General features: G+C 37.1%; 2 protein-coding genes across 8 annotated transcripts in view; one reads left to right on the top strand and one right to left on the bottom strand.

The window, feature by feature from the left end:
* Positions 1-438: 438 nt before the first annotated feature.
* Positions 439-20,614, bottom strand: epsti1 (epithelial stromal interaction 1). 2 transcript variants are annotated; one of them, XM_084122207.1, is made up of 11 exons: positions 20,357-20,614; positions 18,426-18,484; positions 17,359-17,442; positions 17,191-17,264; positions 17,017-17,100; positions 13,979-14,052; positions 12,553-12,640; positions 8,376-8,459; positions 7,872-7,945; positions 5,775-5,952; positions 439-2,068 (listed from the first exon to the last, which is right to left on the bottom strand). In XM_084122207.1, exons 1-11 carry the CDS (start codon positions 20,518-20,520, stop codon positions 2,045-2,047), a joined length of 987 nt encoding a protein of 328 aa, XP_083978333.1. In that variant the 5' UTR covers positions 20,521-20,614; the 3' UTR covers positions 439-2,044. The 2 variants fall into 2 exon arrangements, with proteins under 2 accessions (XP_083978333.1, XP_083978332.1); XM_084122206.1 differs by having other exon boundaries at positions 5,771-5,952.
* The window catches only part of dnajc15 (DnaJ (Hsp40) homolog, subfamily C, member 15), a 30,827-nt gene continuing 25,281 nt past the window's right edge, over positions 20,071-25,616 (top strand). For 3 of the 6 annotated variants that reach the window (XR_014607481.1, XR_014607482.1, XM_084122209.1), the window contains exons 1-3: positions 20,071-20,390; positions 20,837-20,958; positions 22,626-22,677. Coding sequence is in view for 2 of the 6 variants with exons in the window: in XM_084122209.1 (XP_083978335.1) it covers positions 20,854-20,958; positions 22,626-22,677 (157 nt within the window). In the remaining 4 variants the exon portion in view is untranslated. Of the gene's footprint in view, positions 20,391-20,819; positions 20,959-22,625; positions 22,678-25,616 lie in introns of those variants that run through there. The other 3 variants (XM_084122208.1, XM_084122211.1, XM_084122210.1) reach the window with 2 other exon arrangements.

Below are 25,616 nucleotides of genomic sequence, written 5' to 3' on the forward strand. Positions count from 1 at the left end.
ACAGAGCTCGCTTCCACTCTCATTGCCCACAACTGAGGTGCCGTTGAGCAAGGCACCTAACCCCCAGTCGCTCCCCGGGTGCAGCAGCAAAAAAATAAAAAATAAAAATAGCTGCCCACTGCTCCTGGTGTGTGTTCAATACTCACTGTTGTGTGTGTGCACACTTGGACGGGTGAAATGCAGAACACAAATTCCGAGTATGGGACACCACTCTTGTTTTCAACTTCTTGCTACTGTATGTTAGCAAATATGTACACCAAATACATAGAAGATAGTTTTTTGTTGTTGTGAAATTCAATAGTAAAACTGTCAACCCTGTTACCATCAACCCTGTTGCCTTTCTGATCATAATAAATAAATGAATTGTGAAATATATCAATTAATTCTAAAACATTAAAATTGATAACAATAAAAAATGAAAGATGACACAAATAAAAATATTTTTTTGTACCTTTATTGAGTATAGAAACTGACAGGAGGTGAAGTGGGAGAGAGAGGGGGAAGGGATCATGAGATGGCACAACTGTGCTACATGTTGGAGTACAGGTGAAACTCGAAAAATTTGAATATCGTGCAAAAGTTATAATTTTGATGATTATGGCTTACAGCTTATGAAATCCCCAAATTCAAAATCTCAGAAAATTAGAATATTACATGAAATCAAAAAAAAAAAAAAAAATTAAATACAGAAATGTCGGCCCTCTGAAAAGTATAATCATGCATATGTTTATAGTTATATATACTAAATATATTAGTTTCACCTTTTAATTTGAATTACTGAAATACACATACTTTTGCACAATATTCAAATTTTTCGAGTTTCACCTGTACATGTCAGTTCCGACGACACAAACACAATTTATTAACAATTAAACACATTATTCATAACATTTAAAATCGTAATAATTTAAGCAGGACAAGACTTATGACTCCTTACCATTACTTCACGATTAAATATGCAGAAAATAACATTTCTGCGGCTTTGGTTCTGTAAGTATTTTTCTCATTTCTCGTTTTTCCCATATGGATTTTTAAAAAAGTCTTCATTAAAAAGTTATAAACCATGAACCAAACCAACCAGCTACGAGGTAAATAACAACATTACATGCTTTGTTTTAAAGCTAAAAAGTATTTAAAAGTTGGACCCAATAAAGACTATTTACATAATGCCTTTAAGAAGGAAATCACTACAACCCTTACAAATAACTACAAAATCATAAGTAATGTATTTTTTCACCAGGAATTAAAAAAATACATTGAAATAATGTGGAATGATTGCCTCAACAAAAGAATATACCATTGATTAACAACCTTGTGGCTCACCATAGGTTTGTCTTTAAAGGTTTATAAGTAAATCAATTCCTCTATGTAGAAAATAAATAGGATATTTACTTCCGGAACCTGAATGTTGCGCACTATTTCACACAAACAGAGGCAGTCTTTTTAAATTCATGCAGAGTTCTAGCAGGAGCCTATATAGCATTTAGGAAGCTAATGATCTGTATGATGGTTTGGTTTTTCACTGTCCATCCCTATTGTGGATGAGTTCAGAATTCCTCTAGTCTTTACCTCATTATAAATCAGCCTTTGGATTTTGTGAACGCACATCATTTACATCATTTAGTCTGTGAACTGTACTCATGGGACCCATAAACGTTCCCACAGCAGACTCAAATATTGATTTATTGTTTTGATTTCTTTTCTCTGTGGCTGTGTCAATCCATTTTGTGTCAGAACAAAAATAACTGCACAAACTAAAAAAGAAGTTTTTGTGTCAGTTCAAAGGACACTAGACTGTTTTGTTCAAGCTCACCGCATTCAATAATTAAATGGACAGTTCACACAAAAATCATTATTTACTCACAAATGGGGGAGTAAATAACGGCTGAATTTTCAGCTTCACAACAACAACAACAAAAAGTATATAAATATATGTTTTAAACATTTAGCAGCTCATATGCGTCCTTGTAATTGCCATTACACTGTTTGACGATGTCTTCCAGCATTTCTCCCTCATAGTATGGAAACTCATTCTGAAGTTTCATCAGGGTCCACATATGGTCACGATCTACAAGAAAAACAACAAACAGACAGTAAATGTACAGTAGTTTAGCTCATATCTTTATAGCACTAAAGCTGAATCACTCTAGGTTGGCATTTCCATGCACACCATGCTTAAGGACAAGTGTGAGGCGGTCAAAACATTATGAGCAACATTGGTCACTTGTTCCTAGAGACTTCAGATCCCGAGTCTCACAGGCACACATCTCTCGCAGCGCAAGATTGACCTCCCTGCTGGTTCATCTGGTTCATAGAGCAGGACAGACAGGGTGGGAGAACTCGTCTCCACCGCAGTGCTTCTGCCAGCCTGTTCCGCAAACAACGCCATCTTGATCCCACACTAAACCACACACTAATGGATAAAACTAGCACTATGGCAGATAGATGTCCCATACACACAGATCCCAGGAATGCCGGATAGATAGGAAAGCCGTCATTGGACACAAAGGCCCCAGATAATGCAACAGAAAATCTATTAAACTGGGAAAACTGTGAAAGGATAGAAGAATGCTCACGACAATAATTGAAACCGACAGAATAAGTGGCGTTCAATGCAGATGCTTCCAGTTGAAGGTATACGTTTTAACGCTAGGCTTTTACTTGAACCAGATGACCTTGCTAATGCTTTGCTTTACCAGTTGACATACAAGAACATAACTGAAGGTGAAGTGTGTATTTTTTTATTTTTTTATCCGAGTTTAATATGAAGAGTCAACTGTAAGTAATCCATCCGTAGGTTATTTATGGGTGGAGTTGTTCGGAAAATTGAAGTCATTCTTTTTGCACTTAAATTCACGGATGTTAGTTGTGCAGAAATAACACTTTAAGAACACTGCTAAAAGGATTTTCCTTTGTCTTTATTCCAATACAAATATATAAACATTCTTAAATCAAGATACATTTACTTGAGAAGCAAAAATCTGATTTAATAACAAACAGGCTTTTGACGTTAAAACGACTGCCAGGATTTACTAAAGACACGCAGTGAAAAAATATCGCTGAAAAGGCATGGAAACAGTTATTTTTGCAGCTGATATTATTGTATATGCATTTGTAGGAGTTTCCCTTTCAGACAGAAAATGTATGGGGGGGGGGGGATTTACTAAGATTTGCGCTAGTCAATTTACTGGTACTTGCGCCATTATTTAACGCCTGAAAAACACGTCTTTAGACCAGACGCTAATTTGCGCTGCTCTTGGTAGATTGCGTTGGTCATTATGGAAGTGATTTGGCTGCTTCGTTCTTTAATATGCGCATTGTCAATAAATCACCCGCAGAACTTTCACTCCCATCTGCGCTTTTTAAATCTGGCTTAATCTTGTATGTCTTAGGTAATTTATGATCTCATGTAAATGTATTGTGATTTAAGAATGTTTATATATTTGTACAGGAAAATAAGACAAATACTGAGAAATAAAATATATTTTTGCACTAAATATACAGTTTGAATTGGATACAAAGGTGTAGTTAAACAGAGAATGCTTCTATTAATTCAACATTCAGCCTGAGAACTGAACTCATGGAAGCATCATGAGCCAGGGCAGGTCCTATCTCTACCGTGAGTAAGCCAAACCGCAGCCAGACGAGAGGTCATTCTGAGACTTGGTTCGGAGACAAACACATCTAATGTTTCTGGTAATCAGAGACAGAGGTGTGAGTTTGAGAATCGGAAGACCTGGCTGACCCCAAACCTCAGCTGAGGATACAACCTTTGGTCCTTGCAGTGATTCAGACGTAAGTGATGCTGAACACACAAACATAATGTGTCATTAGGCATCTGAGAAGATTTACAGACTGTTTCAGCGCGAATGGCACATTAGCCCTACGCCATCACACAGCAGTCCACAGGCTCTGCGCGCAGATGGGAAAGCTGGCCGTTACAGTCACACCTCTTGGCAAAAAAAAGGAGAAGAACTCCACATATGGAGCTAGATTCCGGCTCAATCGGACCATATGTCATTTCCAAATCCCACTTAGGAGGCTAATACAATGTGTGTGAATCATACAAGTTCAATGCCTGTTGGTCAGAATAGATTAAACAATAGGGTTACACTTTATTTTAAGGTGTCATTGTTACAGTGTAATTATATATTTAAGTACTGAGTTATATTAAGCAACTACAGGGTTAGGGTAGGATTGGGATTTGGTTGAGGGTTAGTTGCATGTAATGCATAATTTACTGTTATTACTATGTCAAGTACATGTAACATATGTAACAAGGACACTGTAAAATAAAGTGTTACGACAATAATTTTAAAATGATCAATCCATCAAAGGAGAAATGTAAACTATGTCATTATTAGCTCAATATTACGTTGTTACAAATCTGTATGCAGTTTTTTTGGGTTTTTTTTAATGGAACAAATGAAAATTCTGTTGCAGTCTGTCTCTGGAGGGGTCAGAAATCTCTCGGATTTCATCTAAAAGATCTTCATTTGTGTTCCCATGATGAATGAAGGTCTTACGGCGAGGTTTTGGAACGACATGAGGGTGAGTAACTAATGACAGAATTTTCATTTTTGGGCAAATGCCCTTTAAACACTCTCTTATTCATTCCAACATAAATGTTCGGCACGAAAATTGAACCCATGAACCCCACCCCCGACCAAAAAAACAGATTCATTCTCTGACAGTAAATTGCACTTTTATAAAAGCAGAATAATTTGTCTGTCAAAAGCACAGATTCTATTGGCTGGCCAGTTTTCTTCGCAGTGCAATGGAAAAGAAATGATGCCCTCGTCCATTAAAAAATCATTTAAAAAAATCGCATTGACGGCATGCTAACGTTTATGTCGGTCTGAACAGACGCATTAATAGCCGTTCATTTGAATTAAAAAGTTTATCACACAGAATTTCCGCACTGAATATTCCTCTCGGTTTCAGCAGGTCTTAAGGGTACTGACTCAGTGACCAGGGGTTTTATAGCTAACTAAAAGGAAAACTAAAACCATTAAAATAACATTTTCATTATTTGAAATAAAATAAACTTTAACTGTGATAAAATAAAATATATCAAAAAAATATATTTTTTTATTTCAACTAATTGCCAAGGCAACATTTCTCATTTTAACATAGCTTAATAATGCACTAAAGTAACTTAAACTAAAACTGAGATTAAAAGAATAAGAACGAGATATAAAAAAAATATCTTTATAAAAACCCACAGCACGGTTTATTTAACCCACAGCAGTGCAATTCTGAAGACAGCATGGCAAATTTCTAAGTAATGACAATGCTGCCAGACTGGATCTCGAAGAGCTAACCAAGGTTTTTGCTACAGTCGCAGGCATTAATCAGTTGTCAGACAGGCATGAAAGTGATTCAAGCTTCTCCAAGGCTGGATGAGTTTACTTTACAGTAGGCCTCAATTTGGCCTCAAAAAACACATCCAGCTCGCTAATAATCAATTCGCAAGTTACTGGCACATACTCTAATTGACACTAACCTCTCATAACGCAGGCAGATTGTATATACATGGACATCTAAGAGCATCACGTGTCAGGAGTACCGGGACATTTTTTATTTATACAATACGCTATGCTGTCCGGCACCAGGGGTGAGAGATCTGTTTAATCTCACACACACGTGGAGGCTTTGAGACTCGAGAGTTCGACGCAATGGAGACATTTCCAGAAGTGCTGTGAAATGAAACAGACCTAAACACACACAGTGCCATGACGGATGAATATAAATCTTGTTTAAGACTCACCAACCTCCTCTGCACTGTCTGTGTGGACCCGTGATGGGTTGGGTACTGGGGAGAAGGCTGTGTCCTGTGGTTCATCAACATCATCCAGCCAGTCATTTCTGTTTTCAGGGGTTTGGGTCACGGGTTCAGACACACTATCTGAGCGACTCACGTCCAGACGGTCTAGGAAGGCCAAATTCACCCTGAAGAGAGCAAAACATCATCAGACTTGTTCCGAGCAATGAAATACTCTTACTTCATTTCATGATCTATTCAAAAGCCAAAGAAAACAGATATGTTTTTAAAGAAGACTTAAAAAATGGCTAGCGACGAAGATGCCCTCACATGGAAAGGAAGACTATTCCATAATTTCGGACCCTTCACCGAAAAGGCACGGTCACCATTAGATTTATAATGGCAACGAGGAACCGTCAATAGCAGTTGGTCAGAAGACCTGAGTGCTCTAGTTGGAGAGTAAGGGTGTAAAAGGTCACTAATATATTTGGGTACGAGACCAAATAGTGCCATGTAAGCAAAAGTTTAAAAAAATTAACTCCAGGAATTTAGGAAATTAAGGAAATAAAAGCCACTTAAGTGTACTTAAAGAGAGAAAACTTTAATGACAATGTTTCTTAAAACTAAGTTTTACTTTAAAGTACATTTTACAGCATTTTTTAATAATATTTTGTTGTGCTTTACAGTATGCATATTTTATAAGTGTTGACATACTAAAGCAGATGTAAAGTGCTTAATTATACTTTTAACTGTTGCGTGTTATTCAATATAATACATTTAAAGTTAATATACTTTAAATGTACATCATTACAAATATGCTATTAAAAATATATTTAAATAGGCTACATGACACACAAGTTTCAATAGAAGTATAATTTAGTTTACCATGAATGTTTGTCAGTATTCAGCATACACCATATTTCAAAGACAATAGAAGTAATTATGAAATGACATATAAAGATGTACTTAAGTGGATAAAAAGGACACTCTGTAGTTCATCTAACTGTATTTAATTTTAATTTAAACTACAATACATTGTGTTTTAATTGCAATTAACATGAAATTAAAAGTGCAATAGGTGATTCTCTATAGAAAAATGTTTTGTTATGCTGGCTGAAAGTCTCCTCATATGCTGATAGCAATCACTATGTTAAGCGGTCTCAATGTATTTTGAAGGAGCAGGACCATAAAATGTTTGTTCAATCATTGCATTCGGTCCAAATGAAATGATCCCAACATACAGTAGTGTCGGCCCAGATCTGGGCCACATCTGGTTCATGTGGATTCAATGCGTACCAGATGTGGGCTGGATCTGGGATAACACTATGTTGCTGTCTGGGTTGCCGCTATGTCCTGAAATCGCATATGAATAAACCTGAAATACACTGCATTCTTTCCTTTATGTCAACTTCTGTACTCGAGTCATTTCACAATCGCATACTTATGTATGCAAGTAAACACTTCGGTTTTTCCCTTCACTGTACTGTAAAGTTTTCTCACTGGTGAATGACCCATGATGTAGTCAAATAACACTTCTCTGGTCGCTTCTGGTCTGCGCGCGTTCATGTGTTTTGGAGGAGGCGTGGCTTTTGGACTGTGATTTGCAGGGAGGGTGGGATCGTATGCTTTCAATGCTAGTAGGCTAAAGTTAGCATTTCCTAGATCACCTACCGCACCTCTAAGTGCTTGCAAACATTACATTCAGTTCGCACTTCAGTATATTCTCTCAAAGTATATTTTCCCCCAATGGAGTTTTCAAATTGTGTTTCATACTTCAGACAGGTTTCAAAATGTGTTTCGAAACCCGTATGTATTCTCCTATGAAACACAAAAGTAGCTACTTCTATCATGCTGGAGAACCTTATCCTCAGGTTTTACACATACTTGCAGAGTTAATCCAGTCATTGTTGAGTCATTAAAGCAACTAAAATACAAAAACATTCATATTTTCGAATCGCAACATTGACAATATAATTTTAAATGAAAAAAATGGCATCAAATTAGAAAAATGCAAAATATAAGCATTTTCACTAGTGGTCTCAGACTCCTTTATTAATTCTGACAGTCATGTTTTTTTTAGTGGTTTGTCATGATTAAGCATCCATACCGCCGATGGTCAGCTTCAGTCCGTCTCTTCCTTTCCTCCTCCTGTTGTTTTTGTTTTTCCTCCAAAATTTCTGTCTGGAAATAGTAAGGTAACGAAAATTTCATCTCCAACAGAAATGTCTCCTCAGAAATGTCTCCTTATGTTAATGTCTGTGACTATAATAATTTAATTGCGCTTTTCCATAAATAAACAACAATATCAACATGATAGGTCAGACTGACCTTTTGTGCTTGATGCATATCAGTGAGTTAAATCTGTGTTTGACCGGCATTCAAAGCCACAGAAATACCACTATACAGCCAGCTGGAAAACACCTACACTACTTCATCCATTACTACCTCCTATGTCCTAGAACATGGTAATCAATAGCATATGCTAGGCAGAGTTAGTTCTTATTCTTGGCAAAGCCCAGACATTTAGCTGTGGTGTTCCTCTGAACCAAAAGTGGAGGTGATGTTCGTACTGTATGTTCAGGCCATCTGTTTTACTTCCTTTGTTCTGTACCTTTCTCCTCTGCTCCTCTTTCATCATAAGCAGGTCTGCGTTCTCCTCCTCTCTTCTGGAATCCCTGTACTCATGACTTTTAACCTGTGAAGAAAGAGTGGCCACGCAATGAAAACTAGGAATGTGCAAAAATGCATATTTTTTAAACTGACTATATGCTGAGTTTCCTGAACGCCTTGAATAACTGGTTTCAGATTGAGTTTATTACTACTTAGATGCTGTTCACATAGGATGCATTTTTGTGTTCAAAAACATAAGGGAATAAGGGATAATTTTTACCTTGACACACTATCTTAAAAATGCAATGCTCATGGCAGAAGATGCAATGGCTAAATATGTCCATCTGCATGTATGTGGACCACTCAGTCCGATCAGTGGCCATATTATGCATATTGCACATCGCAAGCACTGACAAAAACCAACAGTTCCGGGCAATGAATTTGACAAAATTTGCAAGGTTAAAGATATCCGAGTTTAATTTGAGGCAGGCAAGTAAACTAGTTATCAACATGCATAACTGTATTTTATGAATTATTAAGTTCTAAAGTTCTGTGAGATAATGATAATTTAACTACTTATATCGGGGATGTGATTTTTCCATATTTAAACGGATTTCTGTATTTTCTGAAGTATGACCCCCATGAATTACGTAAATATGAAAAAATGTGTTTTCACATACATTTAAAAAATAAATTGTATTTGCAAGTGAAATCAATGTTGGCGAGTATAGTATATGAAACTGTTACTCACCGATAACTGTCCGCTGTGTGTTTCAGAGTGAAGCACGGCACTGTGTTTATTTACACGCGAGCAGCTCGTGATCTGTTTTTTCAGTGTCTTGGAACAGCTCGGTTTGTAGCTAATGCTGCTAATGCTGCTCTACATGAACTCTGTCTCTACAAACTCTGTGAGTTTGAGTGCCAAACATTAAGCACATTCTCAAATGGGGGTTTTGTATGTGCTTCATTGAATTTAGAGTCGTTTTAACCAAGATACCTTAAAAGGAGCAAGCAAAGAGCATAACCAATGTCCATTGCATATGCAGATTGATATCTATATACGTTTTTTGTTTTTGTTTTTCTCACTAACTAGATATTTAAAACAAATAAAACGCCAACAATAGAAATAACTAGCTAGGTTAGCCGAGTAAAAAAAGTCCACAGATATCGCCGTCAGTTCGTAGTGTCGTTAATCTTTCTCTGACAAACGAATGCGATGAGACCTGTTTTGCTGTTTGTTCATGTGACTATTTATAATCAGAATGATTTATAAATCTGTTGTTAACAAAAAAGAAGCTTCAAGGTCTTCCTGCAGTTCCTGCACATGTATGTCTATGTGCTGTACATACATTTTCTGTTCATGAGAACTGTATCATTTAATTTTCCCACAGTGGCCTGTGATTGTGGTATAATGTATTTCAGATATCTTGGCCCTAAGTAAAAACAAAACAACTGTGGTTGGTCGTTGTGCATGTCAGTCAGATGGTCTCTTCCTATCAAAGTTAGGCGGTAATAAGCTGCAACGAGGACCAGACTATTCTACAAGTCAATCATTGTGACCCATCCCCGGACAAAAACATACAGGACCCCAGCCATTGTCCATACAGCACTACCCCCGAGGGTGAGCCCATCACATATTTCAGCACAAAACTTGGCTCTGAAAGGGTGTTAGCTGTGATGTTACTCTAAGTTTCTCATGGCCCTGTTCAGAAAGATGCTTGTAAGGAGGGGCAAGCAGAGAGCCTGGAAGTTGAAGAGATCCTTTGTGTGTTTGGTCAGACGGCCTGGGGACAGCAGGCAGGGGCTGCTCTGTTTGGAATGGCCAGAGAGTAAGGGGAATAGGTGGGACGACCTGGGCCTGGCATCCTGGGAAGCCAATACAAAGGATCTTTTGCACAAACAGAGGATATGGTGGAGATTAATCTGTCTTGTGGAAGCATCACTGAAAGCATAACAATTCTCGGTGGCCACAAAACCACATCAAGAACCCGTCTTTCCACAAACACTTTGATCGGCGGGCCTACGACATTTAGGTTGGAGCGTTTCATTACTTTGCCTGGAGTCCATCCAGCCACTTAAGTCAATACAGCAAGAGAAAGCACAATCGAACAGCCTCCTCTCCCGGTATGCCGAGAGAGCCAGAGCTCTGTACAGAACGCTGTTTGCATGTGTTGTGTACCAAGATCCCGCAGTCCTAATGCACGATCTGTCCATTAGAGGAATTTTCCCCATTAGTCATCCAGAGGGAAGTCCTCGAAAATCTCAAACAGGGAACAATTTCAGACAGGTTTTGAAAGCCGCACAACAAAACATTCTTTGCTCGACACGAGACGATGTCGTTTTTAACAGTGCTGTCAGATGCCAGTTTTAGTGGTTTCTACAACATAAGAGGCAGCCCTCAAACCTCTTATGGTCAGCCCTGCCCCACCAGTCACGGTCAGCAATTAACCAGGGATCGGGGCAAATTGCCACTGAATGTGACAAAAATACTTCAGCAGCAAACTCCTCTATATGATCTGTCTATATGAACTCTTGATACATTTCATTACATCAAATTCTAGGCCTCTGTACATATCTTTGTAGACAGTGTAGTCACTGTTGTCACTATAGCACAATCACTCTCTCAGAGGTTAGTGCTGTGAATCTGCAGTATTTTACATGCTTTGTGATAGATAAGATCTAGACAGGTGGAGCTGCGGATAAAGTGGACAAGTTTGTTTAAAAAAAACTAACAGCAAAGTATGATCTATATCTCAGTGCTTGGTTAACACAAGAGTATACTGATGCAAAACGAAGCTGCTTAAAATTCAAGTGAAGTCAATGTGGTTAGCAATAATTAACACCTCTAATGCATCCTGTCAGCTTACTTTTGTCCGCTGAGACTCTGGCTCCTTTCCAGGTACTTTCACTCAAACAATACAGGTTATTCCACACCAGTCTCTCTTTTTGTTTAATTCTCACAGACCCATCTCTGCCTTTTGTGAGGCGTGCTCGCTGTGAACTCTGGGAAGTCCCCTGAACTCTGCTTGCCTCACCATTCAGAAGCACCATTGCGATGACTGAAAGCTGCATATTTAAAGGGTTAGTTCACCCAAAAATGAAAATTCTGTCAGTAATTACTCACCCTCATGTTGTTCCAACCGCGTAAGACCTTCGTTCATCTTCGGAACACAAATTAAGATATTTTTGATGAAATCTGAGAGCTGATCACTTCTCCATAGGCTGCTAGGTGGCAGAAACTTGCTGGCCCAGAAAAGTTATTAAAGAGATCGTTAATATAGTCCAAGTGACTACAGTGGCTCAATCTTAAGTATATCAAGCGACGAGAATACTTTTTGTGCGCAAAAACAAACAAAAATAACGACTTTATTCCACTATTAATTTCCTTCTTTCTGGGCCTCTAGTTGGTTCACGTAGTGTTTTTGCGCAGCGCGTCTGTTACACGTCACCACGTAGGCTCACTATTGGCTGACGCTGGTCATGTGTGTGATGCGTGATGACGTGTAACACAGACGCGCTGCGCAAAAACACTACGAGGCCCAGAGAGAAGGAAATGAATAGTGGAATAAAGTCGTTATTTTTGTTTGTTTTTGCGCACAAAAAGTATTCTCGTCGCTTGATATACTTAAGATTAAGCCACTGTAGTCACTTGGACTATATTAACGATCTCTTTAATAACTTTTCTGGGCCAGCAAGTTTCGGCCACCTTGCAGCCTATGGAGAAGTGATCAGCTCTCTCAGATTTCATCAAAAATATCTTAATTTGTGTTCTGAAGATGAACGAAGGTCTTACGCGGTTCGAACAACATGAGGGTGAGTAATTACTGACAGAATTTTCATTTTTGGGTGAACTAACCCTTTAAAACTGAGAAAGCTTTATAATGGACTCAGACAGCCTTCTCTGGTATGTGGCTAATAAGGAGATAAAAAAAAATTGTTGGGGGGTGGGGGGTGGGGGGGGGGGTTCAGCAGGCTGACTCTTTGCTATAGTCCAATGTGCCATGTCAATGAAAGCTCTTGAGTGAGGACTGTTTACATTGAAAACATGCATCAAAGATAGATCAATTAGTGTGAATTATTCCAGTGCCTCAGGCTCTAACCTCAGTGCCACAGTTATGCACAAGAGGCTTGAACTCGGGCCTATGGAGCATACAGTGCATTTTTGGCCTCTGTCTTACCCAGGATGATGTTGGTATGGAATTGCTCGATGCCATAGAAACGTTACTGCTGGACCGCTCAATTCTTTGAAGAAACTCATTGGTTTTCCTGCAGGAGGAAAATACATAATTGTGATTACAGGGATAGTTCATCCAAAAAATGAAAATGCTGTCGTCATTTACTCATCCGCGTGTTGTTCCAAACCCATATAACTTTCTCTCTTCCAAAAAGAAAAAAAAAATTGCACACAATTCTGAGCTGTATATACATTTGAGGAAAAGACTGAAATCTAAGTTGTTATTTACTGACTATCTGGGACTGCTGGATGCTCTCAAATCTCATTCACATTTGCATATATACTAGGGCTGGAAATTAATATTTGTAGTTTAATGCTTAATTTCTTTTTAATTAATTAAAAAAAAAAATTTAATTTAGCCACCATCGTACCAAACAAAATCTCAGTTTTGCAATTCAGTTTCAGCAAATTATGCTGCATCCAGATTCTGATTTCTTCTAGACACTCATTTAAAACAGCTAACATGCTGCCGACATCAGGGCTAGTGGTGATGTAAATTTGAGTATGATCTGCATAGCAATGATACCCAAGGCCATACTTCCAAATAATCTGCCTAAGTGGAAGCATATATGCTAAATAGAGTCGGGCCCATCACTGAACTCTGAGGAACCTTTTTTTTTTTTAATGATTTCCCAGACTAGCACACTGGGCACGATTAGTTAAGTAAGATCAAAACCAATCGAATACCATCCCGGAGAGACACAGCCAGCTGTGCAGCCCATGGCATATTGTGTCAAAGGCAGCACTGAGGTCTAACAAGACCAAGATACGTTTTGTAACCAATCACAATGTGCCAAATTTGAATACGCACATATTAAAATTGCATGGATGAGATCTAAAAGGTAAGCCAAAAATGAATTTGAAAATGAAATTTTAAATTTGGGGTTGGTTTTCAAACAAAGATATTGTATAATTTTAGAAAACTTGGAATATATGGAATTCATATGGACCACTGCAGTAATTATGCATTATTGTGATTTTTTTGTGGCCAGTTTGGCCTTAATAGCTAATAGTATTGCAACCAGACAAGCAAAAAAATGCTTTCATTGAAGAGTTATATGGGTTTGTCATATGGGTTTACAACAACATAAGAGTTAATGATGCAAAAGTTTCACTGTCAACAGTGACACATGCCACTGTTTGACTAACTTGAAGGATTCCTTGCATTGTTTTCAATAATCTCTTGACAAGATTTCTGCATAAAAGGCATATTTTCTACTGAACTTGGGCCAAGTGTAAACATTCAGGTTTATTGTCCATTCAGGTTTATTGTTTTTGGATAATGGCCAATAAAGCAGCTTAACATCCTTCTTCCTTGTTTTGAACAAATCACACTTTAAATCTGGCATGTAGGGAAAATGTAAACGTACATTTGCTTATCGTGCTGATACCGCTCCTGTCTCTGTTCCTCTTCTTGCTTTTTCCTCATCTCTAGTTTAATGGCCTGCAATGCAATGCATTAAAGATGTTTTGATGAAAAAGTACTTACAGTATCCATTGTACATGCAAAGCATCATGCAAACATTTTTAGTACCAGGGACAGTATTTTTTTTATTTATTCTACAGCCATTTAAACACCATGTCTTTTTTGCAGTGTAACTTAATAATTTAGCATTCATACCCCATTATCATTTGGACATTTGCCATCAATAATTTGCACTTGCGCTTGCACTACAATCTGATTTAAATAATACAGTGTGATCCGTCTGTACGGAGCCTTAAAGGGACATAGTAACAGAAAAAAATATGAAATGGAAGAATTATATGAGAATGCTTTTTGCGAGAGAATGCAGTGTTTCTCGGGGGAACGCAATACATTTGCAAGAGAATGCTAAAGCATTGACAATGTGTGAAAATTATGAAAATGCTTTTATTCTGCATTTTTCTAATTTAATGCAACATTTTTCATCACAAAGTCCAAAATCTGATCTTCTGATAAGTTCTTGAAATATTGGATTAAATTGTTTGACTACTGACTTTAAAATAGTGCACACATTTAGATTTGAATATACTATATATATATATATATATATATATATATATATATATATATATACAGTGAGGAAAATAAGTATTTGAACACCCTGCTATTTTGCAAGTTCTCCCACTTGGAAATCATGGAGGGGTCTGAAATTGTCATCGTAGGTGCATGTCCACTGTGAGAGACATAATCTAAAAAAAAAATTCCAGAAATCACAATATATGATTTTTTAACTATTTATTTGTATGATACAGCTGCAAATAAGTATTTGAACACCTGTCTATCAGCTAGAATTCTGACCCTCAAAGACCTGTTAGTCTGCCTTTAAAATGTCCACCTCCACTCCATTTATTATCCTAAATTAGATGCACCTGTTTGAGGTCGTTAGCTGCATAAAGACACCTGTCCACCCCATACAATCAGTAAGAATCCAACTACTAACATGGCCAAGACCAAAGAGCTGTCCAAAGACACTAGAGACAAAATTGTACACCTCCACAAGGCTGGAAAGGGCTACGGGGAAATTGCCAAGCAGCTTGGTGAAAAAAGGTCCACTGTTGGAGCAATCATTAGAAAATGGAAGAAGCTAAACATGACTGTCAATCTCCCTCGGACTGGGGCTCCATGCAAGATCTCACCTCGTGGGGTCTCAATGATCCTAAGAAAGGTGAGAAATCAGCCCAGAAATACACGGGAGGAGCTGGTCAATGACCTGAAAAGAGCTGGGACCACCGTTTCCAAGGTTACTGTTGGTAATACACTAAGACGTCATGGTTTGAAATCATGCATGGCACGGAAGGTTCCCCTGCTTAAACCAGCACATGTCAAGGCCCGTCTTAAGTTTGCCAATGACCATTTGGATGATCCAGAGGAGTCATGGGAGAAAGTCATGTGGTCAGATGAGACCAAAATAGAACTTTTTGGTCATAATTCCACTAAACGTGTTTGGAGGAAGAAGAATGATGAGTACCATCCCAAGAACACCATCCCTACTGTGAAGCATGGGGGTGGTAGCATCATGCTTTGGGGGTGTTTTTCTGCACATGGGACAGGGCGACTGCAGAGGAGAGGATGACCGGGGCCATGTATTGCAAGATTTTGGGGAACAACCTCCTTCCCTCAGTTAGAGCACTGAAGATGGGTCGAGGCTGGGTCTTCCAACATGACAATGACCCGAAGCACACAGCCAGGATAACCAAGGAGTGGCTCTGTAAGAAGCATATCAAGGTTCTGGTGTGGCCTAGCCAGTCTCCAGACCTAAACCCAATAGAGAATCTTTGGAGGGAGCTCAAACTCCGTGTTTCTCAGCAACAGCCCAGAAACCTGACTGATCTAGAGAAGATCTGTGTGGAGGAGTGGGCCAAAATCCCTCCTGCAGTGTGTGCAAACCTGGTGAAAAACTACAGGAAACGTTTGACCTCTTTAATTGCAAACAAAGGCTACTGTACCAAAATATTAACATTGATTTTCTCAGGTGTTCAAATACTTATTTGCAGCTGTATCATACAAATAAATAGTAAAAAAAATCATACATTGTGATTTCTGGATATTTTTTTTTTGATTATGTCTCTCACAGTGGACATGCACCTACGATGACAATTTCAGACCCTTCCATGATTTCTAAGTGGGAGAACTTGCAAAATAGCAGGGTGTTCAAATACTTATTTTCCTCACTGTATATATACTGTATATATATATATATATATATATATATATATATACTGTATATATATATATATATATATATATATATATATATATATATATATATATATATATATATATTCTTTTTTTTATTCATATTATGTTTCAACATTAGCAGAATTTAAAAAAAAATCAGGTTTGAACCACATATTTTCATAGCATTGTCATTCTTTTGTCATTCCCCTCTGTAGATTGCACTTCCTGTTAGATGCTTACTGCATTTCATTGGCTCTGTATTTGTACTCTCCACAACGACAATAAAGTTGAATCTAATCTAATTTAAAAAAAAATTCTCTAGCTGTTTTACATTTCCAGCATTCCAGTTTTCCAAGCTTATCTACAATCCTGAGATCCCTAAAGTAAACCATTATTACACTACAAGAACAGCCAAGCAGTGACCGGCGCATGTTTTAGCAAATGAACTCTGGTGTCTGTGGCTGCTGGAATAATTAGACTCGTCAATCACGCAAAACACATGCAGCAGCAGCACTGAAGGCTGAAGTCTAATATCTCATTTAATTGCAGAGAATATGATAACTTGTATGTTGCCTGCAGTGACATCTGGAGTTATAAAGTCTGAATTACAAAGGCATCATAAAAAAAGCACTGAATCCAAACATAAGCCAGATGACCAGATGAAGTTTTGCAAGATGCATAAGAGTAACATAATGCCCTACAGAAATGCTGTAAAAAGTCAGATGTAAACAATTTCTTGGACTCTACCTTCTCTCTCTGTATGGCCTTCATCTTCTCAATCTCCTCCTCCTCTGCCTGTCTATTTATTCTATCCATTTCCTCTTTTCTGAGCTGTAGAAACATGTAAATGTACTGTAAATACGCAAAACACCACAAGTATTAAGGAAATGAATCAGACATTTTAAACAGGTACTCCGAAACCTTTTTTGTCAGCTTTGACTGGCGTGCTTCCACCTGCTGTCTCTGTCTGACTTCTGCCAATGATACTGCGCCACCTGTGAGAGAATATATTCGCAGCTTTAGAAGTTCTTTTCCTTTGCTCTTTTGTGTTTTAGATCAGGACATCCGCATATTTCATCTTCACGTTACCCAGTCTCTCTGGAGGCAGCTGAATAGGACCATGGCGATTCTCTTCCCGCCATCTCCTCAGATCCTCCTCTTCTTTCTGTGCCACTGCAGAGAGAGAAATAGAAATGCTTTTCATTTCTAAACACAAATGGGATGGTGCAACAGTGGCCTAAACTCAAGGCTGGCAACTGGAAGTTTGCATGGTGCATGGTAATAAAAGACTACGTTCTACACACACTTTTTTTTGTTAACAAACTAAAAGCTGGAATACACCACTACATGGATTTTGCCCATATGTTTGCCCCAATTTTCAGTCGCTGAAAGTCAGAGCCAGTCTGCAGATTTTGTGAATTTGGACTCGGAGTTGGACATGAGAGGCTCAGTTCAGCTCCAACCCAAATAAAACACACCTGAACCAGCTAATCAAGATCTTCAGGATCACAGGTAGGTGTGGTGAAGCAGGCTGGAAATGTGCTGCGTTCACGCCATGTCATAATTACCATCATTTTCAATGTTCTACTCATGACGTCACAATAAGTAAAGCCACCTTGCCGCCATATTGGTATTCCCACACATCCTATTGATTTAATAAGAAACCATCTGATTTTAATGAGAAAACATTACCTAACAAGTCAGTGTTTTATTTATGAAGTTTCCCTGTACATTCTTACATTGCAAATGTCCTAAACATGTAAATGGTTATTTGTTTAAAACTGGGAATTTTTGCATTTCTATATCAACAACACTGTCAACGCCTAAATGAATCTGCAGCGGAGCTCTCAGGAAATTCCCAGTTTAAAAGTTGTAACAAGTAGGACAGGTTGGAATCTCGTAATTACGGTAATTGCTACATGGCGTGAACACACCTATAAAGTGTTTTAAAATCTGTTCAGATTTTAATAGTTGTGTAGTGTATTCCAGGCTTAAGATAATATTTAACTACATTAACAACAACAACAACGAAATAAATGTGTCTTCTCTTTCAGTCACAAACAAACATGCTGAAATTGCACCTGATGGTAACAATTAGAGAGACATCTGGATCACATGAAGACGAAAAATACAATAACAGTCGTGTCATGACTTACTCCTCTGCAGTTTGCTCCGTCTTGATTCATTTGGTGGTATCTTGGTGTATCCCTCAGCACTGTGTGGGCAATGGCATGCATAGGTTGATTTTAGTTTCTGACTGTCTCCAACTGTGTTGTGAACTTATCAGCTTGTCTCATGTGCCAGCAATGTCTCAAAACCAAGGTGGGGCACAAGTCATCTTTTCTTACGTAAGGTCAGAATTTTTCACAAACAACTCCGGGGAACTCCCCCTCTATCCCCATCATATTTGATCGTGACACAATACTCCCACCCCAAATATTGCAGCAGTCAAAATACAATTAAAAACACATTTGTATCACATTTGTATCATAGCTCCCTGACATCACAAATGACCCCGAATGTGCTGCATGATGACATATAAAACAATGAATCATGTGGTAATTATGATCATTGTTAATCAGTAATCAAGAAAATGATCACAACACAAATAGAAATAGCAAGAGTAGTTCAGGTAACAGATCAGTATTTTACATTGGTTACAACTAAATAAACAAATCAATGACAAGGACACAAATAATGAGAATCCCCCTTACAAAAATTCACCATAATAACCATATTCCTGCATGCTAAAATATCATAGTTACGGTTAAGAAAACTGGTTTCCCAAAACCCCAAAAAGTTGACATTGCTGAAAGAGATCACATATAAATCTATTAGGGTTTTTAACTAACATAAACTAGTAACTATGTTGTTATTGTACAACTAGCCCTATATATATATGCTGTAAAATGATTTCTATATCTAGTAAATAATGCTTGAAAATAACCAAAGATTTTTTTTAGAAGATTATTATTTATTGTATTAATTATGGTTTCAGTGTTTAATCGATTTTATTTACAAAGTAGTTGATGATATTTGTTTATTATCTTTTTGTCTTGTGATGCCTTGTCAGTATGCATTATGCTCAATGTAAATGCATTTGTCTAGAGCTTAAGAAACCATTTTAGATGTGCTTCATATACAATAGCTGTACATTTATAATGGCTAGAAACAGGTGTTATAATGATGGCCGAGATGACATGATCAAGTTTAGTTGAGACATTAAATAAAGACATTTATTTAAAAACATGTAGGCCTATATACATTTTGGAAACCAGAGGGTTGTTGTGTTTTTTAAGGTTATTTTAGGTATTGTTTTATTATAGGCCTATTTTACAATGTTTTTAGTTTTACAATGTTTAGAATGTTTTAGTGTTATACTATTCCTGTATGCCGAACATCCCTTCGGGGACAATAAGTATTTCACAAGGTTCTATAGAACCTTAAAGGGTTCCGTCAGGTGCTTCATATATAGAACCTTTTAGGGGTTCCATCATGGGATCATTTTAGGGAGTTTTAATACATTTTGTTTTAATTCATTTCTTATTTTAATAAAATTGTATAGGTTACACACAGCTCGTAAACATATTTCATCACTAGAAAACATTGAAATAAAAAGTGTATTATGCAATAATTGAATGTGTTTAATCCTAAAGGCCTATAACCTTTTTGCTAAAGGGTTTCTTAATATTGAGTAAAGAACCCTATAGTTCTACTTTATACCCCATTGTACCTTTTTTTCTAAGAGTGAGAATCAGATGTCTGAGATCTGGAAGTTTCGTTTCTCCTGGTTGTTTGGACGGAAACGAAAGTGAAACTTAAGTAGGCTAGGCTAGTTGTTGGCAAACAAAGAAGCTATGTAAATAAATGTACGATTTAATCCCCAGAATGCCGAAATAAATATCGAAATAACGATACATTTAAATGTTTAAAATATAAATGTGTTTTAAATGTAAAATGTTTATTTTTATACATATACACTATTTTCTTTTTCCTTTTTTTTTAATGTCTCAAACGTAAACATTCGTGAAATTTCACTTGACTAATAGGCCTAACGTTAATTTGCTTTAGCTGTAACGTTACTCACTGTGTTGGCTGATTCTGAGGGTTTTGCGGTCCAGGTGAGTTATTCTCACATTCATATTCACTCGTTTGCTCGCTGTCCGTCATATTGCTCCTTTGATTTATTGTATTTCCTCTATATCCCACGCTTCTTGCGTTATTACGATTTAGATGTGTATAGTTATTCATGCTACTAAATTCTGTCGCGTATCTGTGATAAACCGCAGCAGCTGATCACTGGCAGTGGCAGAGCTGGCTGTGACAGGATTGGCAAGTCTCTTTCTGCGTGGGATTCCCCGCTATAAATACCCTTATCCATATGACCATATGCAACATAATACATGCAACCTTTTTAAACCCATGATAAATAAATATAATGCTTAGGGTTTACATTATGGTTTTTTATGGCATACATAAAACTGTTTTAGAACTGTTTTAAAACCTCTGCTTTAGAATCGCGAGACCCCGCAGCAGCATGAAGTTTGTCCCTTTGGTGTTTCCGTAGCTGTGGCTGTCACCAGCATGGCGAGCTCCAGTAGTGTAGCGATGGACGGGGACTTCATGAGACATGCTGAATATACACCAAAATCCACCGTGCAGAGTGAGACAGATATTGACAAACGCCTTGTGAGTAAATGTCGCACTGGAGAGTCCGGAGGAGTTACACTGTTTTACCATATAATGGCTGAACCACCGGTGTTAAGAGTTCCATCTGTGCTCATCATATGAGTGACCTTGCTGATCACTTCTGAAACTCAAGCGTTTATATTAACACTTTTACCTTTTTCTTTCCAAAGAGTGTTATAGTATAATAAAGTAGCTCAATATCGGTTGTTGGAAGATGGGAAATAATTATTAGCCACGAAGTATTACTCATTGTGAAGCCTTTACATTCTCAGTTTTTATACATCAGCCATTGTGAGTTTATAACAAACACTTTATGGCCCTCTAGAAGTTCTAAGTACAAGCTAATTTAATACCTTGTCGATCCATAAAATAACAAAAAAGTTAAACATTAATTTTTTTGGGCCAACCTTGTCAAAGTCGTGTTTAAACATTAAAATAACTTTCAAACAAATTGAAGTTTAAATGCTGTATACACCTTATGGATACAAATGGTTTGTTCGGTGGTTGCTAGGGCATTGCTAGGCAATTACTAGGATGTTCCAGATAGAAATATATATATATATAGATAGATAGATAGATAGATAGATAGATAGAAACTGTCAGATAGATTTACCATCCATCATATAGAGAGATAGACAGATATACTGACAGACAGACATACAGACAGACACATAGATAAATAGATAGTTAAACCGTCAGATATATATATATATATATATATATATATATATATATATATATATATATATATATAGATAGATAGATAGATAGATAGATAGATAAACAGTCAGAAAGATAGATAGATAGATAGATAGATAGATAGATCAATAGATGTACGATAAATAGATAGATAGATTGATAAACGTAAGATAGATAGATACAGTGAGGAAAATAAGTATTTGAACACCCTGCTATTTTGCAAGTTCTCCCACTTAGAAATCATGGAGGGGTCTGAAATTGTCATCGTAGGTGCATGTCCACTGTGAGAAACATAATCTAAAAAAAAAAATCTAGAAATCACAATGTATGATTTTTTAACTATTTATTTGTATGATACAGCTGCAAATAAGTATTTATTCACCTACGATGACAATTTCAGACCCCTCCATGATTTCTAAGTGGGAGAACTTGCAAAATAGCAGGGTGTTCAAATACTTGTTTTCCTCACTGTAGATGGATAGATCATAGATAACTGTCAGATAGATAGACCGTTAGACAGACAGATAGATAAATAAAATGTCAGATAGATAGATAGATAGATAGACAGACCATCAGATAGGTACCGTTAAATAGATAGGTATAGATAGACCGTCAGAAGAATGAAGCTTAAAGGGCTTGTGTATTTACATTTTAGCTGTTTAACATTTGCAGCTTTAATTCATGAATCATCATGTAATGATGATGATTCATGAGTCAGACTCTGAACATTCAGTCTATGGGTCTGTGGTGAGTTTGGTGGACGTAATTTTAAATCTCTGAAGAGTCAGAAATTTCCAGTGGAAGTCTAGTCTATGGATTTTTTTGCAGTTTTGATCATCTACTATGGGAAAACCATGTAATGTCTGTCCAATATAATTATATGGCAACACTTTAAATGCTTCTCTACAAATACTGGTCCTGTGTTTGTTAATTGTCATAGTGATAAAATGTTTGTGTGTGTGTTTCAGGCCAGCACTCTGATGGCAGTGGGACTGGGTGTTGCTGCGGCAGGGTTTGCAGGTGAGCACAACAGCTTTGACCCCAGTGTATGAACTCATTTGGAGATTCCTTTGTCATTAAACCACATGTTGCACAGTCACATAGAGAAGCTACATGCATTCATATAATATGTGTGGTATGGCTTAGTGGTTAAAGCTCTGGGATGGGAACCAAAGGTTAACTGGTTCAAACTGATGATTGATTACCATTGTGCTTTTGAGGAAGTTCTTAACCTCAGGTTACTCCAGGGGAGACTGGATTGTCTGGATTTTATTGCCTGGATTGCTTGCAATAAGTATTTTCAAGCTGTTGACAGCATTAGTTACGTGACAAATTAGAGGCCATTCACAGGTCAGTGAACCAAAAAAAAACCAACAACAAAAAATGCAAGGTCTAAACTTATTTTAAAGGATTAGTTAACTTCATAATAAAAATGTCTGTCATCATTTACTCACCCTCAAGTTGTTTCAAACCTGTATGAATTTCTTTCTTCTGCTGAACACAAAATAATATATATATTTTTTCCTACTATGAAAGTCAATGGGGTCCATCAACTGTCTGGTTACCGACATTATTCATAATATCTTTCTTTGTGTTCAGCAGAAGAAAGAAATTAAGATGAATTTTATCCATTGTATTTAATCTCATGTATTTCATCATATATAGTGAAAGAGTAAGAATAGTTGTCATAGCCTGAGCTGCAAGATTTCTCTGTATAAAAATGCACATACACATATGCACAACTGGTTAATGAGAGGTGTGTTATCTGGGTCTATATGAAAGAGTCTATATAAAAAGTGTTTATTGTGTTTGAACTAGTTTTGAGGATGGCTCACTTGCAGGGGTGTGATGCTCACGAGACGATACACGATATTAGGTCCACGAGAGCGAGATGACATGATATTTTTAAGAAATCTTCAATGACAAAACTATGACTGGAAAAAATATTCTTTTATTCCGCTGAAAGTCACAAAATGCGAAACAATATGGGAATAAAAACAGACCTAAGTGAACAAAAGCCTTTAAAATGACCTAAAATACACATACATTACCATTCAAAAGTTTCAGAACACCTCCATTTATCCAGTTTTTACTGAAATTTATGAAGTTTAATGTATCAATTTACTCTGATATTAAAGCACAGAACAAATAAACAATTGGACATAAAAAAAAGAAATCATGCAATAATTTTGTTTAACAAAATTAAATCTAAATCTAAATTTTCGACTCATCAAAGTAGCCACCTTTCCAGATATAATCAAATATTTTTTGGAAAGTTCTTCCCAACTCTGTTGCATAAGTTCCCACAAACTTGTGTTGTATTTGTAGGTTGCTTTGCTTTCATTTTTCTGTCCAGTTCATCCCAAACCAGCTCGATGGGATTAAAGTTTGGAGACTGTGCTGGCTATTCCATGACTTGAAGCCTACCATCTTGTTCTTTTCTTCTGAGGTAGTTCTGACATAGCCTGGAAGTATGTTTTGGGTCATTATCTTGCTGTAGGATGATCCCCTGATCAAATAGACCAGAGGGTGACAATAGGTGTCACATAATTAATTCAAATAAAGTATCAATAGCAAATAATAATATGGTTTTACTTAACAACGCTGTTAAAATACATAGTTATACTACAATGAACTTCTGTACATTGTGTATTATAACAAATGCCTGCAGAGGGCGCGCCAATGGCCTGTAAGTGTTGTTGTTACACTTTACAGCACGATTAAATCCTTATTTAATATTGGCCAAACAACATTTAATTCAAATGTCTACTTAATCTTTATTATGTGGCCACTTCTTTATGATAGAAATGCAACAGCCCCTGTAATTTCTTGAACAAGAACATGTGGACATCAAAACATGCAATCTCAGATCGAGGGTTTAGACTTTTATTTTGAAATCGCGATGGACAACAATTTGCATATTTAGAAACATATTGATGTATTCTCCTGTCTTGGCGTATATGTCTATAAAAGATTATGTTATGAATTTGATGAAATGGCGCACATTGCGTATCCAGATGAATGTTATAAGCAACCCAAACTCACAGCATATGCAGAGATGGAGTTTGTTAACCAGTCTTCTCCACGCATGTGAATTATAACAGTGCAACAGTGCATATTTATTTAATTGAATCAAAGCATTTGTGATTCACAATAGCACTATGCTTTATTTTTAGAAACTGGTCTGATTCATGGATTCTCGTCCGTGGAATGCACCACTTCCGTTATTTTTTTCCGTTAGTATTAATTATCATAAGTTGTAAAAGACACAAATCAACTCCCACATGCTGATATCGCGAGACTGCTTTTCATCTAGACGAGAATTATTGTCTTGTTTTAATATCGCCACAACCCTACACACAACTGTGTGTTTTATGCTAATTATTATTAACCTCAGGCATGTGGTCAATCATTTTAAATAGTCAAAATGTGTTGTTAATTACGCAGACATTTTTCATAAGTTCTCCTGTGCGTACAATATGAAATAATCTGCGCAATTAGTAGTGATGAACCCCAGTCTTTTTTTTACGATCTCGATTTATTCACTGTTTGAATGAATTAGTTGAGTGAATAATTAAATGACTTGACTCAAAAAGACACTCGTTTCTATCATGAATGAATCAGTGTGATTGAGTGAATGAGTGAAAACTTCCCAGTGATTGACAGTCTGTCTTGAACACAGACAAAGTGGAGTTATACTAACAGCGAAAAGTCTCAGTGCTGTTGGACTGAATATCAGCACTCTTGAAACGTTGTGTTGGCGAAAGTTTTGTGTTTGCGTTCTGGCGCAGAGTATGTTTCTAGGCAGGATGTTTGCGAGCTAAAATCCCTCATGTTGTGGTTCGCAGCGGGATAGAGTAGCCATTGTAAAATGCAATAAAAGTTTTTTCCTCTTTTGTCGTCTTAAAATATTTAGCTAAACTTTCCTCGTGTATGTTAAAGCTGACCACAGATATTTA

The sequence above is a fragment of the Abramis brama genome, assembly GCF_963993115.1.
Source record: "Abramis brama genome assembly, chromosome: 8".
Classification (NCBI taxonomy): domain Eukaryota; kingdom Metazoa; phylum Chordata; class Actinopteri; order Cypriniformes; family Leuciscidae; genus Abramis; species Abramis brama.